This window comes from Diceros bicornis, chromosome 34, assembly GCF_020826845.1.
Source record: "Diceros bicornis minor isolate mBicDic1 chromosome 34, mDicBic1.mat.cur, whole genome shotgun sequence".
NCBI lineage: Eukaryota > Metazoa > Chordata > Mammalia > Perissodactyla > Rhinocerotidae > Diceros > Diceros bicornis.
Window position 1 is genome coordinate 10,512,520 of NC_080773.1, and position 18,127 is coordinate 10,530,646.

The window sequence follows — 18,127 nt, forward strand, 5'->3', positions numbered from 1 at the left end:
GCTCGGCTGCTGGCAGCCCGGGTTCAGATCCGGGACACGCACCGATTCACTGCTTGTCAGGCCATGCTGTGGCGGCGTCCCATATAAAGTGGTGGAAGATAGGCACAGATGTTAGCCCAGGCCAGTCTTCCTCAGCAAAAAGAGGAGGATTGGCATGGATGTTGACTCAGGGCTGATCTTCCTCACAAAAAAAAAAAAAAAAAAAAAAAGAAGAATTTTTACATACACCTTCCTGGGAAATAGTGAGCTATAATTTTTTCTTGTAATAACCTCATTAGATTTTGGTATCTTCGCTTGCTTTGATTATCTGGTTAGGAAGTGTTCTTCTTCCTCTATTACCTCAAAGAGTTTGTGTAAGACTGGTAAAATTATTTCTTCCCTGACAGAATATCAGTAAAGCAAACAGTCTAGAATTTTCTTTGTGGGAGATTTTTAATTACAGTTTCAACTTATTTAACAGATACAGGGACATTTAGATTTTATGTCCTCTTGTGTTGGTTTAGGAAAGTTGTATTTTTCAAGGAATTTGTCCATTTCATTGAAGATGTCAAATTTGCTGACATGAAGGTATTTATAATATCTTCATATTATCCTTTTAGATCTATAGTGATGTCTACTCTTTCATTCTTGATATTGGTGAGTTGGATCTTCTTTTTTTCCTTGATCAGTCTTGCTAGGGACTTGTTACTTTTAGGAAATTTTTCAAAGAACCAACTTTTGACTTTGTTGATGTTATATATATTTTGGCTTATTTCTATTTTGTTGATTTCTGCTTTTTCAATTTTCTTCCTTCTACTACTTTTGGGCTAATTTTCTTTCTTTTTCTAGCTTCTTAAGCTATCAGCTAAAAAACATTCTTGTTTTTTAATATATATCTTTAGAGGTATGAAATTTCCCCTAAGCAATTGTTAAGTCCCAATCACAAATTTTGATATGTTGCATTTTATGATCATTAAATAAAAAAATATTTTCTAATTCCCCTTATGATGTCTTCTTTGATTCATTAGGATTTACAAGTTTGCTCAATTGCCAATTATTTGGATATTTTTCAAGTTATCTTTATTATTAATTCCAAATTTAATTTCTTTGTGGTCAGAGAAGATATTCTTCATGATTTCAATCCTTCTGAATTTAATGTAACGTTTTATGGCCCACGATTTGATCTGTCCCATTGAGCAGTCTTGAATGTTTACTTGAAAAGAATCTATATTCTGCAATTGTTGTTTATACTACTTTATAAAAGTTACATACACATTTCCGATTGTTAAAGCTTCCTGATGAACTGTCCTTTGTACCATTATGAATAATCTCTATCTCTGGTAGTATTCCTGATCTTTTAAGCTGCTTTGTCTGATGTTAATTTACCTAACATAGTTTTCTTGTTATTATCGTTTGTATGGTATGTCATGCCATTTTCCGTTCTTTCACTTTCTGTCTTTCAGTGCATCTCTTATAAACATCATATAGTTGGGTCGTGTTGTTTTTTTTAAATTCAGTTTGATGATCTCTGCCTTTTAACTGGAATGTTTAATCCCTTTACACTTTACCAAAGTAGATCTTTAACAATCCTTAGTCTGTCATCACTAATGCATGAAATACCCTCCTGGCTTTATGCTAACTGGAAAGTTCACAAGCATGCCTTCTAAGTGTTCATCAAACTCAGGGACTAAAAATTAATCTGTACAAAACACTGGAGACCTAAGAGAATCATCGTCCAATATGGTTTGATTCTTTACCCAGCTAAAATGTACCCATTTGTCTGTCTCTTCAGCCAATATTCCTCTATCTCGCCCACAGGGTATTATGAGACTTACACAGAATGCCATGGCTGTTTCACTGCTTCATTTATTGTGATATAATTAATTTTTCCTAAGGTTCCATACAGTCAATAATGACCTAATCTTTGCACATAAGAATTATTTTAGCATCAGGTTAAAAAAAATAATACCTTAATTCTATCTGGTGCATCACTCCTTTCAATGTATGAGACTGTCTCCCACAATCTTGCCAAAAGAGCAGATACTCAAACTTTTGGGTTTTTGCCAAATTGACAATGAGAAATGGTGTCTTGGTGCAGATTTCGTTTACGTATCTCTTATTATAAGAAAGATTTAAGCATCTTTCCATGTTTAAGGTCCATTTATATATTTTTTTCTGAGAAAGGCAAAGTTAGTTCCTAACCCTTTCTTATTTATGTTGGGTTGTAGATCTTTATTTTTAGAAGCTCTATAGCTATTAAGAATATTAATCTTTCATGATATAAATTACAAATAAAACTGTAAAATGACTATAATAACATATGAAAATTAAAATGGAAAAAATTTTTCCCAATCAAATAGCAATAGTATAATCCTGATTTATTTAAGCTTTCTTTTTAAATCAGAATATTAGGGACCGAAAATGAAAACAAGAGGGTCAGATTAAAATCTAGCTTAATCTGTGCCAACACAAACTACAGCTGAGTTAACTGCTTTTCTAAAAAACACCTGCACCTTAATCAATGATACAGTTTTCTTCCTCCTCATTTAACAACTTCTAAATATTATATAGTTCTCTAATTAGCCACTCCACAAATTATCCTACCAATATGGAAAGCAAACAATCAAAAATAATCTGCCACTGCAAAAATTACTCTACCGACATGGAAAACACAAGAAAAACCCTCTATCTTTGTGACACTGAAAGAACACTAAACCAGCAATCCCCAATAATATTAAAATTAGATAAAAGCATTTACAAGGAATATATATTTCACCACCACAGAATACTCTGAATAGAGGAGCAGGCTCTGAAGAACGGCAGAAGCAGCATTTACTATGTAGACTACGTGCTAGACCCTGTTCAAATGCTTTACACATATTAAGTCATGCAAACTTAGCAGTAATGTCGGAGGTAAATACAATAATAACTCCAATGTTAGCCAACTATTCAATTTAGTGAAAAGAGTCTCAAAAGGATAATATAATTTGCAATCGTCCCTTATTTGAATCCTCAGAATAGAATTCTAACAGTTATAGCTAACATAGGGTATATCTCGATGTAATATGTATAATTAACATTGGCCTTACTACTTGAATAGGATTGGGAGGTACATGGACCATAGCTACACTATTTCACCTACCCAAGAATAAGTCTGAAAGGAATTAAATATTTAAATTTTTTAATTTTAAAAAGTATCAGGGGCCGGCCCTGTGGCGTAGCGGTTCACTGCTGGCGGCCCGGGTTCAGATCCCGGGCACAGACCGACACACTGCTTGTCAGGCCATGCTGTGGTGGCGTTCCATATAAAGGAGAAGATGGGTACAGATGTTAGCCCAGGGCCAGTCTTCCTCAGCAAGAAGAGGAGGATTGGCATGGACGTTAGCTCAGGGCTGGTCTTCCTCACACACACACACACACACAAAAATCAAACCTATGTCAAAACTGAAAGAAGAGTACAGTGAATACCAATATATTTCTCATCTAGACTCACGCACTGCTAACATCCTGCCATGCCTATTCCACTTCTTCATTTCTTTATATCCTGATATACACACTTCTCTTTTGCCTAGATAGGCTACAGTCAATCGGACCTTTCACCCTTAAATACTTCAAAACCATCTCCCCCAAAGACATTCTCCTATGTGGTTAACCACAATACCATTACCACATCTAAGAAAATCAGCAGTAACATCACCATCCAACATTTAGTCCGTACACAAAGTCCCTCAGTAGTCCCTAAAATGTTATTTATACCAACTTTTTTTTAACCTGGAATCCAGTCATGTATTATATTTGGATGCTATGTCTCTTCAGTCTCCCCAAGTCTAAAGCAGTCCTGCTGCCTCTCTCTGTTCTTCACAACAATGAATCCTTTGAAGAGCACGGCCTTCTGGATACATATGTCCATTTTTTTATGATTAGAAGTTGCATTTTCAGCAAGAACACCATGAAAGTAAATTCTATCCCTATATCATCACATCAGACGACATATAATTATTTATTGCCGTAGTTAAACTTGATGACTTGATCAAGACGGTGATCATCAGATCTCTCCATTATAAAGGTGCATTTTTTCCCCTTTGTAATTAATAAGTAAACTGTGGAATGATACTTTAGTACCATTTTAATAACCTGTTCCAACACCATTCACCCAATGATTTTAGCATCCACTGATAATCCTTGCTAATTATTACACCCGAGATCATAAAACTGTGATTTTCTATATCCTCCATTCCTTCTATTTATTAGCTGGCATTTTTCTGTCAAAAAAGAAAAGTGTTTCCTCCTCCTCTTCTTTTTTCAAGGGACCCAAGTTCCTTTCAGTAGAGAATGGTATTTAGATACCAAAAACTGGGTCTACACACGTTCTTTGCTACTGGGTATCATTGCTTCTAGGCCCTTTCCATGAACAGAGACAGAATACCCAGTTTTTAAAAGATGATTTCATACTCCTACCTCCAATTCAACAGTGCAGGGTTCTTCCTTACCTTTCCCCATTCCATATTTGTATCTCCCTTCTCCACAGTAAGAACACCATTTCCCAACATCATCAATATATTACTCATTAGTCCTATCCTATAATACATACAAAACAGTTTCAAAATTAACAACGCCAATACCATTACCAATTACAAACCCTAAGTCAAGTTTTTTTTACAGTTCTATTTGTTCTTATATCCTACTAAGAGTGTAAAACTTACTTGAATTAATTCTTTTCTCTGTGTGGTTACATTATCAATTTTATAACTAGTTATCAAATTACCACCAGTCATTTCTGTCTGTATTCATTCAATTTTAGGACTTACTTTTCTCATCCTTTTTTATTTTGTGAATAAGTAAAACATTTACATACTTGAAAAGTCACAACTATATTAAAAAGTATATTCATAGAAAGGAATTAATTTTAACAAAATTTGTTAGTACATTAATGAGTTTCAAGTGTATCTTTGTGATTGAGTGAAACAAAGTAAACCAATAACTGATTATTTCAGTGGAACTAAAAAAGACTAAGAGCTAGAGTTTCAGATTTAAAAAGCTATTCTTTACTGTGGGAATTTCAATAAAGGCGTACTTAAGAACTAAAACGCACAGCTACAAAAACAAAAACACTGATCTGATCTGATTACATCTAGCTTTTGCACACAGTGAATAGCCTTTGTCCTCCAATCACAAGTAGGACTATCATCAGCCCAGCTCTCTTAATATTATTCTCCTTATAGTGTTGTTTCTAAAACATTGTTACAATAAACAAAGCACCATGCCCTCAAACATGCTGTATGTATCTCTCATAGGTGGTGTTAAATGAGACAATCATCCACATTCTACATAATATAAATACTCTTTAATGGCATTATCTTCAATCCCTTTGAGAAAACCCATCCTGTTGGGAAAAAATATTTATTTTAACTGGATATCTTGTGTAAATTTAAAATAACATTCAATAAAATTTGGTAATTGGATATATCTTGGTTTTAAAAAAATGTGACTACTCTGAGAGATGACCTTTATAGAACCACTAGTTATTAAGGATATTAAATAAAGCGTTTAAAATAATAAGTTACAAAAGGTGGTAAGTTTTATGTATCTTTGTGGTAAAGAAAGGGAAATGACCAAAAAAAAAAAGAAAAAAGCATAACGTACCAACACCAACAGCACCAAACTGCTGCCCGACTAATGAACTTGGACTGAACTGACTGTATGCCGGCATCCTGCCAAAAGGTCCATAGGAACCCACTGACTGGAATGAGGAAGTAGATGAGCCTAGTGAAGACTGAAGAAAGATCATGGGTTATTTTTCCAGGCTCTAAACAACATGTATATAATAGAAATCTGGATATTGTCATTTCTAAGAAAACTATTAAATTACAACTACTAGACACAAAAGCAATTATTTTAAACTTACAACATGCATTTAATATTAAAACAGTTGAATAACCTTCTGATTTTAGTATCTGTATATACATGCCAATTATATGCAATATGATTTATAAATACTTTTTTCTACAATAAACTCCTCCTTTAAGAGTTTTATAGCAGATTTACAAAAGAACTGAGGAAAAATTACTTGAATAAGTGAAGCAATTTTTCTTAAAGAAAAAATATGAAAAAAATCACATTTGGTTATTCTGAGTTTTAGACTGGTGCTAACATAAATAAGACATTTCACTTTTGATTTTACTCTTTAATTTTCAATCATTTAAGGTGTACTACTAAATTTATAGGAAAGAGATGCAGAAACAAACCCATTTATATTTTTAAATATGGTTAGCATTAAGTTAAAGAACATTTTATAAAAACCTTAACTTACTAAACCTAAAATATATTTTAATATGTATATATGCACACTTTATACACTAATTTATCTTAATATAAAATATTTCATAATATAAATATGTAGTATACTAACAGCCACCAGCATATAAGCTCACTGACGGCAAGACCTTGTCTGTGTTCACTGCTAGTGTTAGGCAGATGGCAGGTGCTCAATAAATACTACTGAATTAATGAATGCAAAGATCAGAAGTCAAAATTTATGGTGGTTGGAAGAAGTTATTCAACATCATTTTTTTTTTAATTTTTATTTATTTATTTATCTTTTTCCCCCAAAGCCCCAGTAGATAGTTGTTATGTCATAGCTGCACATCCTTGCTGCATGTGGGACACGGCCTCAGCGTGGCCGGAGAAGCGGTGCGGCGGTGCGCGCCCGGGATCCGAACCCAGGCCACCAGCAGTGGAGCGTGCGCACTTAACCGCTAAGCCACGGGGCAGGCCCCCAACATCATTTTGATTTGTGCTCTCTCGGCTTTTCTCATTCCATAAAGCTGATTACTTATTAAGTGGTTCCCTGGAGAATTATCAAAAGCTACATATCAGAGACAGTCAGATAACACTACTCTTGGGTGTAGGCAGCTATCTCTATTAGAATGTGCCTCTTCTCCCCCCATTTAAGAAGTTCACAGAGGCCAGCCCAGTGGCGCAGCGGCTAAGTGCACGCGCTCCGCTTCGGTGGCCCGGGGTTCACAGGTTTGGATCCCGGGCGCGCACCACTGCACCGCTTGTTAAGCCACGCTGTGGCGGCGTCCCATATAAAGCAGAGGAAGATGGGCACGGATGTTAGCCCAGGGCCCATCGTCCTCAGCAAAAAACAGGAGGATTGGCATCGGATGTTAGCTCAGGGCTGATCTTTCTCACACACAAAAAAAGTTTACATTTTTTCAGGATTCCTTCCTCAAAAATAAGACTAAAAAGTAGGGGACAGATGAAAACAGAGAATTTCTCCAGTTTATGTTGCAAGAAATCATATTTACCATTTATTATTAAAAAGCTTATCACATATTCTATTCAGGAAAAATAAATAGCAAATAAATGTTAAAAGGGACTTTCTTTTTTTCCATTCTAATTTTACATACCATTTATATTTTCTTTAGAAGAGTTTATTAGGTATTTTATTTTAATAGCTGTAAGTACAACAAATCCTATGCAAGATGATGTACATTTTAAGAATCTGTTTTGTGGAAAACTAAGATTTTATCACTCAGAGCACAAAAAAGGGAAAGTTAATTTAAAACAATCTAAAAGTATTACACTGCTAAAAAAAAATCAACAAGCTTATTTCAGTGCAAATAAGCAAAGATTCTGACAAGAAAAAAGGTTGAGAAGAAAATGGATTCAGAAGGAAAACCATGGGGGCCACAAGCTTTTAGTCAGCTATCCCTCAAGTAAAAATAAATATATATATTCCTCACTTGTAAAAATGAGAATAATTATAGTGCCAAGCTCAGAGGGTGTGTTGTGAGGATTGACTCATTGTATGTGCAGTGCTTCTCACACAGTTAGAGCTCAATAACTCAATAATGTTAGCTACTTTAACTGTTGTTGAAATTAGAAAATATTTTAGGATAAAAATAAATTCCTCACCTATTTCTTACTTTATTTAGCCCCAACTTATGACCTACAGAGAAAAACCTAGGTAAAAGCATTAACCAGGTACTTTAAGTATCTAGGTAACTAGGAAATGGTAAGCTACAAGACCATTCAATTGAGGAAAAAAAAAAAAAAAAAAACCCAGGAGAGGCAAAAACCAAGGCTAGCTACGTGCATGAAGTTTACTTGCACTCCAAGACAAATTTACTACCAGTTTACCTGAACGATAGCTGGGTCCTGAGGCAAAGAACATTGTGGTTTGGGCGGCTCACAAACCGTGAGGTCTTTAATATCACTTCCACGGAATATGATGTATTCAAAGACTTCATCTCGAGGTGGTATGGGACGATCTGTTGGCCTGTCTTCTGTACCAAAGGACCGAACTGGTGAGAAAACAGAGGATATGAGGTATGTGTCTATGCATCACATTCAGGCAGTGCCTCTTATAAGTGTACTGTTCCAAATACCAAGCAGCAGTTCTTAAATATCACCTGTGAGAAAGTATTCATTAATCCATAACTAAATAAATTTTTTTTAAAAGAGGAAAATAGAGTGGGCTTGCCTAGAGCTAAATTTATTCAATTTAAAAGACCATCTGTACTATGAGGTTGTGTTCTTTCTACATTTTTGTTTTTAATTTGTATCTTTGGTGGTTGTGGTGAGAGGAGGTGTTAAAAATGTCCTTTCCTTGATTTATTTTTAATGTCCTCATTCAGCAAAATAAAAAATTGGCAACCTATGTGATATTTCTTGTTGGGGGGGAGGTGGGAGTGAGTGAAGATTTTCCCAGTCCACAAAAATCCCAAAGTTTCGGAAGTTGAACTTCGGGATTAAGAGAAGACGATGAAGAGAACATCTATCTTGTTGAGTACACAGTAGGTCCTCTAGAAGCTGAGCCAAGCAGCTGTCAGCTATTCAGCCTCATGGGACAGCCTGAAATGCCCTATTTACCTAAAATATCTATCTCATAATTAAATCTGATTATTTTAACATTAAGATAGAATTATTCAAAGATAGAATTAACTCAAAGTTAAACTGTGAACCATCTGCGTCAGGGTAAGCTAACTAAAAAGATTTCTAGGATCCTATTCAAATCCACTGATTTTACTTTCTGGGGAGAGGGTCCAGAAATCTGCATTTTAAACCAATCTCTGAAGAGTTTCTTATGAATACCACAGTTTTAGGTTCATTGTCTCAGCAGACTTCTGAAAATGTCCACATCCATATAGAAGTCCCAAATAAGAAAGTCTGAAAGATCATATATCATCTATTTAAAGTGTCCCAGAGGAAATAAACCCCTTAACATTGTGTAAAGTTTTGAATGTATGCCTTTTTCTCAGAACTGATCCAGAGCTAGACTGAAGATAAATATTATTTCCATTTAAATGATGGTCTTTTTTTATCCTAACAATTCTTTCTAGTACTTATGAGACTTCCAGGAAAGATGGTGGCACAGGTATAGGTTTGCAGAAGATTATCCCTCCTTAAAACTAAAGAAAACAAACAAAAAAGTTAAAATATCCCTAAACCAGAAAAAGATCTCAAACTCATACCAGGAAATTTTATTGAAAAGTATCAATTCAGATACTAAATGAGTTAGTCCAAACTAAAAGACCAATCCCAGAGTCCATACGTAGCACGCCCTGAGAAATTTTCACTGGCACCCCCAACTTGGTGGATGGGGATAGGGACACAGACGCGATAAGGCAAAAGACGTGGAACACCCTAGTTGAAGCTTCCCGTCCCCTGGTGGCCAAATAGTACTTCATCAGGGCAGGACTAAGTGACAAGGTTCTACATTTTGTCCTTTATCCAAAAGGAAGGAGGCTAAAGAAGAGTTAGAAAAAGCAGGACTAAGAAAATTACAAATAAATCAATCTCACTCCTAACCTCAGCACCACCACCACCACCACCATACAACAATTATGAAGTCCCAAGCCTCCAAAGTCACAGAGTTGCTCATCCTGAAGCAGAGAGCTGGGAAAATCAAGGACCCTCCTTCTACAAAACCACAGAAGCTCCATTAGGCTTCCTAAGGCCTAATGAAATCATTCAAATTATGCCCATCTATTCAAAAGACAGATGAAAAATTCATTCACGATTAATATTTATCACAGGAAATAGAAGAAAATACCAGAAAAACTGCCTTACGTTCTCAATAAAAATAAAACTCATCTGATCAAAATGACACTGAAAAGAAAAGGTAGCATACAGAGTTAAAAAGAGAGAAAAATAGAAAAGATAAATATAACAGCAGAACTAACAAATACACCAACAACAAACAGAACAGCCAAAGCAGTAAAACCAAGTCATTAATAGGAAACAATTTTGAGAAAAAGCAAACAAAATGTAAAGAAAAAGTACGGCAATAAAAGGGTTAGAGAGAAGATGATCATTTGTAGATCCAACGGTTAGTTAACAACTGTCTCTGAGAAAGACAAACATAATTAAAGATATAACAGAAATTTCCTGACATGAAGACCTAAATTTGATCAAAAGGTTTCACTGTATTTTCAAAAAATAATTTAGTGCACTAAAAGCCATACAGAGACTTATCCTTTGCTATAACAAAATAAAGAACTCAAAGAAACAGTGGTAACAAAAGATAAGAGATGGACAATAAATGCATTTAAGCACAGAAATATACGTGACAATTTACTATGGTCCTAGAACAGAATGTAAATTTAATAGTTCTGAAAAAGGCTACAAAGTTACAAAGTATGACAAAATAAGTCAAGATTGTATCTATATCACATAGTATTCTAACAAAATTGGGGAGATGAGCGGAAACAGAGGAAAATACAAAGGAAATACAGAGACTAGTACTCTCGTCTTTTATGGTAAGGAGTCACTTGATAAAATTTTGAGGGAAGTTGATAAATTAAAATATGTACACTTAAAATTTGTTATTTGAGGTCCTAAAGGTAACCAACAACAGAGTTTAAAACTAAGAGCAGGGCCGGCCCCGTGGCTTGGCAGTTAGGTGCGTGTGCTCTGCTGCTGGCAGCCCGGGTTCGGATCCCGGGTGCACGCCCACGTGCCACTTCTCTGGCCGTGCTGGGGCCGTGTCCCACGTGCGGCGGCTGGAAGGATGTGCAGTATGACGTGCAGCTATCTGCTGGGGCTTTGGGGGAAAAAAAAGGAAGAGGATTGGCAATAGATGTTGGCTCAGAGCCGGTCTTCCTTAGCGAGGAGAGGACGATTGGCACGGATGTTGGCTCTGGGCTGCTCTTCCTCAAAAAAAAAAAAAAAAAAAAAACTAAGAGCAAACTTCCCAAAGTATGGTATGAAAAAATCCTCTATCAAACAGCAAAAGAGGTAAAATAAACAAGTATGAAAGTAGAGACCATGGAGAATGATTTGACACACAAGGAGTTTGAAAAACATGTTCCAATGACAGAGACCGGTTTGAACAGATTTAATGTTTTCAACAGACAATTCTTGTAACATTATAAAGAACAAATTAATTAGAAGAGATCAGAAGGGCACACATGGCTGAAGATAACAGAACAAATGAGAGGTGGTGAAGATTGAAACCAGGGCATTGAGAGGAGAAAGGATGCATGACGAGCACAGAAAAGGTAGAAAATTACCAGTAGTGTTCTGCTACAACACGTTTCAACACATGAATTAGCTCATGCACAACTGGTAAGTAAAGGAATTACGTCAGTACAGTCAGAAATCACAATGGTACATCCCCAATTTTTCCTAATGTATTATTTATTTTTTGCACTTGTAGATAACAGCAGCTAAACACAGCAAGCCGTGGAGGAACAGTATATGATGTCCACCTGTCTCAAGTTTCCTCTTGGCTCATGGACTACATACTCTGTCTTAGAAGTGTTTACTGCAAGATTCTCTCTGAACTTGATGAACTCTCTACTTGTCTTCTTGTCTCCTCAACTCTTCCTTATACCTTCCTCCATCAAGCTACCTTCAATTTCCTCTTTTAAGCTGACAAATAACTTAATTGTTAGGTATACTTCACCAGCATTTTTACTAATGCTATCATTTCAATATTCTTTTTAATTGTGTTAAGAACACATAACATCAGATTTATCCTCAAATTTTTAAGTGTACAGTACAGTATTGCTAACTATAAGCAAAATATTGTACAGCAGAGCTCTAGAACTTTATCATCTTGCTTAACTGAAACTTTATACCCGTTGAACCGCAACTCTTCATTTCCCCTTACCCCTAGTGCCTGGCAACCATCATTCTACAGTATTTGTCCTTCTGCGACTGTGGAAAATAACGTGAAAACGGAAGCAGAAGACCAGTTTGGAAGTTACTGGGCAAGTGATGGTGAAGAGGCACTTAAAGAAAGGGGTCAGTCTTAAAGAGACTCAAGCTCACCAAAATAACATAATTTATCAAATGCTGTTTCTTACTTAGAATTCTACAACTCTGGCCACTTTCGTTCAAAATAGACTGCTATATTATCTGTAACATCAAAAAGTTAAGTAAATATACAATGACATTAAACATGTTATGTATATGAGGCAGATTACAAAACCATTATTTCCAAAAGATTACAACTATCTAAAATAAAAACACAGATGTGAATGACATCACGGAAGATGGTGGAATAGGAAGATCCAGGAATTGGTTCCTCCACTGAAACAACTATGAAGCTGGCAAGCACAGTCTGAATAAATCATTGGGGAACTATGGAATCTAGACAAACACTTGTAGCATCCATGGGAGTACCTGACGAAGAAGGCTGGTAACTTTTGGTGAAATTTTGGCATTTTGCATAAAGGCTGGCTGTAATCCTTCATCATGGGAGATTTCCCATTTCCATGAAAGGCAGCTATGGGAACAGCAGCCCGTATTCCTGAGGCAACTTGCTGGTGCCTGGCGAGCAAAAGGGATCTTGTCCTCCAAAAACAGAGATTGTATGATTTGATCTGCCTGGCAATTCACTGAGGGGCCAACACAGAGGCCGGCCATTATTTCAACCCTGAACGAAAGTGGCTTTCCCAGTAGTGTCAGTGAAAGCACTTAAAAGAGACAGAATACCCTTTTTTCCCCTCAACGACAGGAGAATATACATTATTCTCTATTGTACATGGAACTGTCTTCATATGTTAGGCCAAAGCCTAGTCTCAATAAATTGAAAAAGATCAAAATTTTACAAAGTATCTTCTTTGTAAACCATGGAATGGAATCTTCTTTGACTACAATGGAATGAAGCTAGACATCAGTAATACAAGGGAAACTGGAAAATTCACAAGTATGTGGAAATTTAACACACTCTTAACCAACCAATGAGTCAAAGAAGAAATCACTAGGGATATTAAGAAAAATTTTGAGACAAATGAAAAAGAAAACACAACATGCCAAGATTACGAGATGCAGGGAATATCAAACTCAAGAGAGAAATTTATACCTATAAATGCTACATGAACAAAAAGAAATCTTGGGGACCACCAGTGGCACAGTGGTTAAGTTTGGCACGCTCTACTTCGGTGGCCCAGGGTTTGGTTCCCGGGCACAGACCTATACCACTCATGGCCATGCTGGGGTGGCAACCCACATGCAAAATAGAGGAAGACTACCAACAGATGTTAGCTTAGGGCGAATCTTCCTCAGCAAAAACAACAACAAAAAAAGAAATCTCAAATCAACCTTACACCTTAAGACACCAGAAAAAGAGCAAACTAAACCCAAGTCTAGCAGGAGGAAGAAAATAACCCAGATTAGAGCAGCAATAAACAACATAGAGAACAGAAAAACAGAATCAACAAAATCAAAAGTTGGTTCTTTGAAAAGATCAATAAAATTGACAAACTTTTAGCTAGAGTGACTACGGAAAAAGGTGAGAGGATGCAAATAACTAAAATCAGAAACAAAAGCAAGGACATTACTTTAACGGAAATTAAAAGGCTTATAAGAGAATACTACAAACAATTGTATGCCAACAAACTAGAGACTCTAGATGAAATAGGAAAATTCCTAGAAACATAAAAATCACCAAAACCGACTCAAGAAGAAATAGAAAATCTCAAGAGACCTGTAATAAAGAGACTGGATCAATAATCAAATACCTCCAAACAAAGAACCAGGACCAGATGGTTTCACTGGTGAATTTTACCAACACTTAAAGAATTAACATCAATTCTATCCAAACTCCTCTAAAAAATAGAAAGCAATACTTTCTAACACATTCTATGAGGCCAGCATTACCCTGATAGCAAAGTTAGACAAAGAAACCATAAGAAAACTACAAACCAATATCTCTTATGAATACAGACACAAAAATCCTCAACAAAATACTAGCAAACTGAATCCAACAGTACAATAAAAGGATCATACACCATGACCAATTGGGATTTTATCCTCAGATTGCAAGAGTGGTTCAAAATAAAAGAAAAAAATTTAAGGTAATACACCACATTAATAGACTGAAGGGGCAGAAACCTCAGATGATCATCAGAATAGATGCAGAAACACTGACAAAATTGAACATCCTTTCACGATAAAAACACTTGGCAAACTAGGAACGGAAGAGAACTTCTTTAACATGATAGAAGGCATATATGAAAAACCCACAGCTAACATCATATTCAATGGTGAAAGACTGAAAGCTTTCCCTTAGGATTGGAAACAAGACAAGGATGTCCACTTTTACTACTATTCAACAATGTACTAGAAGTCCTAACCAGCACAATTAGGCAAGAAAAAGAAATAAAAGGCATGCAAATTGGAGAGGAAGAAGTAAAACTATCTCTTTTTGCAGATGACACAATTCCTTATATAGAAAATCCCATAGAATCCATAAAAAAACAAAACTACTAGAGCTAATAAATGAATTCAGTAAAGTTACAGCTAGAACATCAACACACAAAAATCAGCTGTGTTTCGAGGCTGGCACGGTGCCGTAGTGGTTAAGTCTGTGCATTCCACTTCAGCAGCCCGGGGTTCGCTGGTTCGGATCCTGGGCGCGGACCTACTCACTGCTCATCAAGCCATGCTGAGGCGGCATCCCACAGAGAAGAGCTACAACTCTACAACTACGATATACAACTATGTACTGAGGCTTTGGGAAGAAAAAAGAGGAAGAGTCACAACAGATGTTAGTGCAGGGCCTATCTTCCTCAAAAAAAAAAAGAAATTGAAAGGCTCATCAAGTGATGAGGAGGATGGATTAGGAAAAAAAAAAAAAAAAAAAAAAAAAAAATCGGAGGCCAGCCTGGTGGCACAGCGGTTAAGCATGCGCACTCTGCTTCGGCGGCCCAGGGTTCGTAGGTTCGGATCCTGGGTGCTCACTGACGCACCGCTTGTCAAAGCCATGCTGTGGCAGCGTCACATATAAAGTATAGGAAGATGGGCACGCATGTAAGCCCAAGGCCAATCTTCCTCAGCAAAAAAAAGAGGAGGATTAGCATCGGATGTTAGCTCAGGACTTATCTTCCTCACACACACACACAAAATCAGCTGTGTTTCTACATACCAACAATGATCAATCCAAAAAGGAAATTAAAAAATAATTCCTCTTACAACAGCATCCAAAAGAATAGACTATCTGAGAATAAATTTCACCAAGGAGGTGAAAGACTTGTACACTGACAGTTACAAAACAGTGCTGAAAGAAATTACAGAGGACCTAAATAAACGAAAAGTCATCCAATATTCATAGATTGGAAGACTTAAGATTACAATGCTCCCCAAATTGATCTACAGGTTCAGTGCAATCCTTATCAAAATTACAATGGCCTTTTTTTCCAGAAATGAAAAGCCAATCCTCAAATTCATATGGAACTTCAAGAGAACCCAAATAGTCAAGAGAATCTTGAAAAAGCTGAAGGACTCATACTTCCCAATTGCAAAATTTACTACAAAGCTCTAGTAGCCAAAACAGCGTGGTACCGGCATAAGCATAGACATATAGATTTATGGAAAAAAATGGAGAGTCCAGAAATAAACCAAAACATCTATGACCAACTCATTTTAGACAAGGGTCCAAGACCATTCAATGAGTAAAGAATAGTCTCTTCAAAAAATTGTTCTGGGACAACTGGATAACTACATACAAAAGAATGAGGTTGGAACCCTACCTTACTCCATATACAAAAATGAACTCAAAGTGGGTGTGATACTATGATATAATAAGAAATATATGTTTTGGTCTTTGTTTCCAGCTTCTGGGCAGAGCTCCTAAAACCTCTGTAATTTCCTAAGACATAAAGGTACTAAGAGCATCTTTTGTTCTAATATTTGGTTTTTTACTCTGATTCCTGACACAGAGTTCCTAAATCTCTTGGAACTTCCTGGGTGATAAGAGTATCTTTTGTTCTAATGAGGAGACTCTTGGTGGGCTCCTGGATAGCTTCAGGAAAGGGGCTGGTCACCAGAAAGACTAAGCCACAATTGGAAGCTTGCAACTTTCAGCCTCACCCACTATCCTCTGGGGTGGGGAGAGGGACTGGAGATTGAGCTGATAACTGATCATGCCTATGTGATTAAGCCTCCATAAAAATCCCTGAATGACAGGGTTTGGAGACCTTTTGGGTTGGTGAACATGTGCAGGTGTGGGAGGGTGATGTGCCCAGAGAAGGCACGGAAGCTCTGCACTCCTCTTCCCACGTATCTCGCCCTATGCATTTCTTCCATCTGGCTGTTTCTGAGTTGTGTATCCATTTATAATAAACCAGTAATCTAATAAGTAAACTGTTTCCCCGAGCTCTGTGAGCCATTCTAGCAAATGATCAAACAAAGGAGGGGGTCATGGGAACTTCCAATTTATAGCCAGTTGGTCAGAAGTACATAAAGGTCACAACCTGGGACTTGAGACTGGTGTATGAAGTGTGTGTGTGTGTGAAGGGGCAGTCCTGTGGGACCGATCCCTTAACCTTTGGGATATGACACTAACTTCCGATAGTGTCAGAATTGAATTAAATTGCAGGACACCCAATTGGTGTCCAGGGAGTTGAAGAACTGATTGATTGCAGTGGGAAAAAAACTCCACACATTTGGTTGCCAGAAGTATTGAGAGTAAATTGATGAGTAGAGGAGAAACACAGAGTTTTTCTTTTAGTGAGTCAACAACCTAAGTATAAGAGCCAAAACTATAAAATCTTTAAGAGAGAAGGCAGGAGTAAATCTTTATGACCTGGAATTTGAAAATGGATCCTTAGATTTGACACTAAAAGCACAAGCAACAAAAGAGAAAACAGATAAAATGAACTTCATAAAAATTAAAACCTATGGATCAAAGAACAATATCAAGAATATTAAAAGACAAGCTCTGCAATGGGAGAAATATTTGCAAATATATAACCCTCAAATATAAGGATTTAATATGTAGAATGTATAAAGAACTCTTAACAACAACAAGACAAACAACCCAATTAAAAATGGACAAACACTTGACGAGACACTTCTCAAAAAAAGATATACAAATAGTCAACAAGCTCAGGAAAAGATGCTTAATATCATTAGTCATTATGAAAATGCAAATGAAAACCATCACGAAATACCACTGCACACTCCTAGGATGGTTTTAATACTAAAAACAGAAAATAATAAATATTGGTGAGGATGTGGAGAAATAGGAATCCTTGCACATTGCTGGTGGAAATGTAAAATGGTGCAGCTGCTGTGGAAAACACCTTGGTGGTTCCTCAAAAAATTAAACACAGAATTACCATATGACTCATCAATTTCACTCATAAGTGTGAAAACCTATGTCCACACAGAAACTTGTATACAAATGTTTAAAGCAGTATTATTCATAACAGCCAAAAAGTGGAAACAACCCAAATGCCCATCAACAGATGAATGGATAAATGTTTTTTATATTTACATACCTATACACACACACGAATATTATTCAGCCATGAAAAGGAACGAAATGCTGATACATGTTAGAGCTAGAATGAAGCTCCAAAGCATTACGCTAAGTGAAAAAAGCCAGACAAAAACATCACATTGTACGATCCCTTTTATATGATATATCCAGAATAGGAATAGCCATAGCAACAGAAAGCAAATTAGTGGTTCCCAGGGGAAGGGGCAAATGAGGAGAGATTACTTAATGGGTAGGGGTATTCTTCTAAGGTGATGAAAAGGTCTGAAAATAAGGAGAGGCAGTATTTGCACAACACTGTGACCAGACTAAATACCACTGAATCATACACTTTATAATGGTTAATTGTATGTTATATGAATTTCACCTCAATAAAACACACACACACTCCTACAAATATAGCCTCGAAGA

The 18,127-nt window shown here is 36.5% G+C and overlaps 1 protein-coding gene across 2 annotated transcripts in view; it reads right to left on the reverse strand.

The window, feature by feature from the left end:
• The window catches only part of LSM14A (LSM14A mRNA processing body assembly factor), a 52,269-nt gene that overhangs the window by 20,668 nt on the left and 13,474 nt on the right, over positions 1–18,127 (reverse strand). For both annotated transcript variants that reach the window (XM_058529139.1, XM_058529138.1), the window contains exons 2-3: positions 8,125–8,288; positions 5,623–5,752 (exon numbers count right to left, since the gene is read on the reverse strand). In XM_058529139.1, the coding sequence (XP_058385122.1) occupies positions 5,623–5,752; positions 8,125–8,288 (294 nt within the window). The remainder of the gene's footprint in view (positions 1–5,622; positions 5,753–8,124; positions 8,289–18,127) is intronic.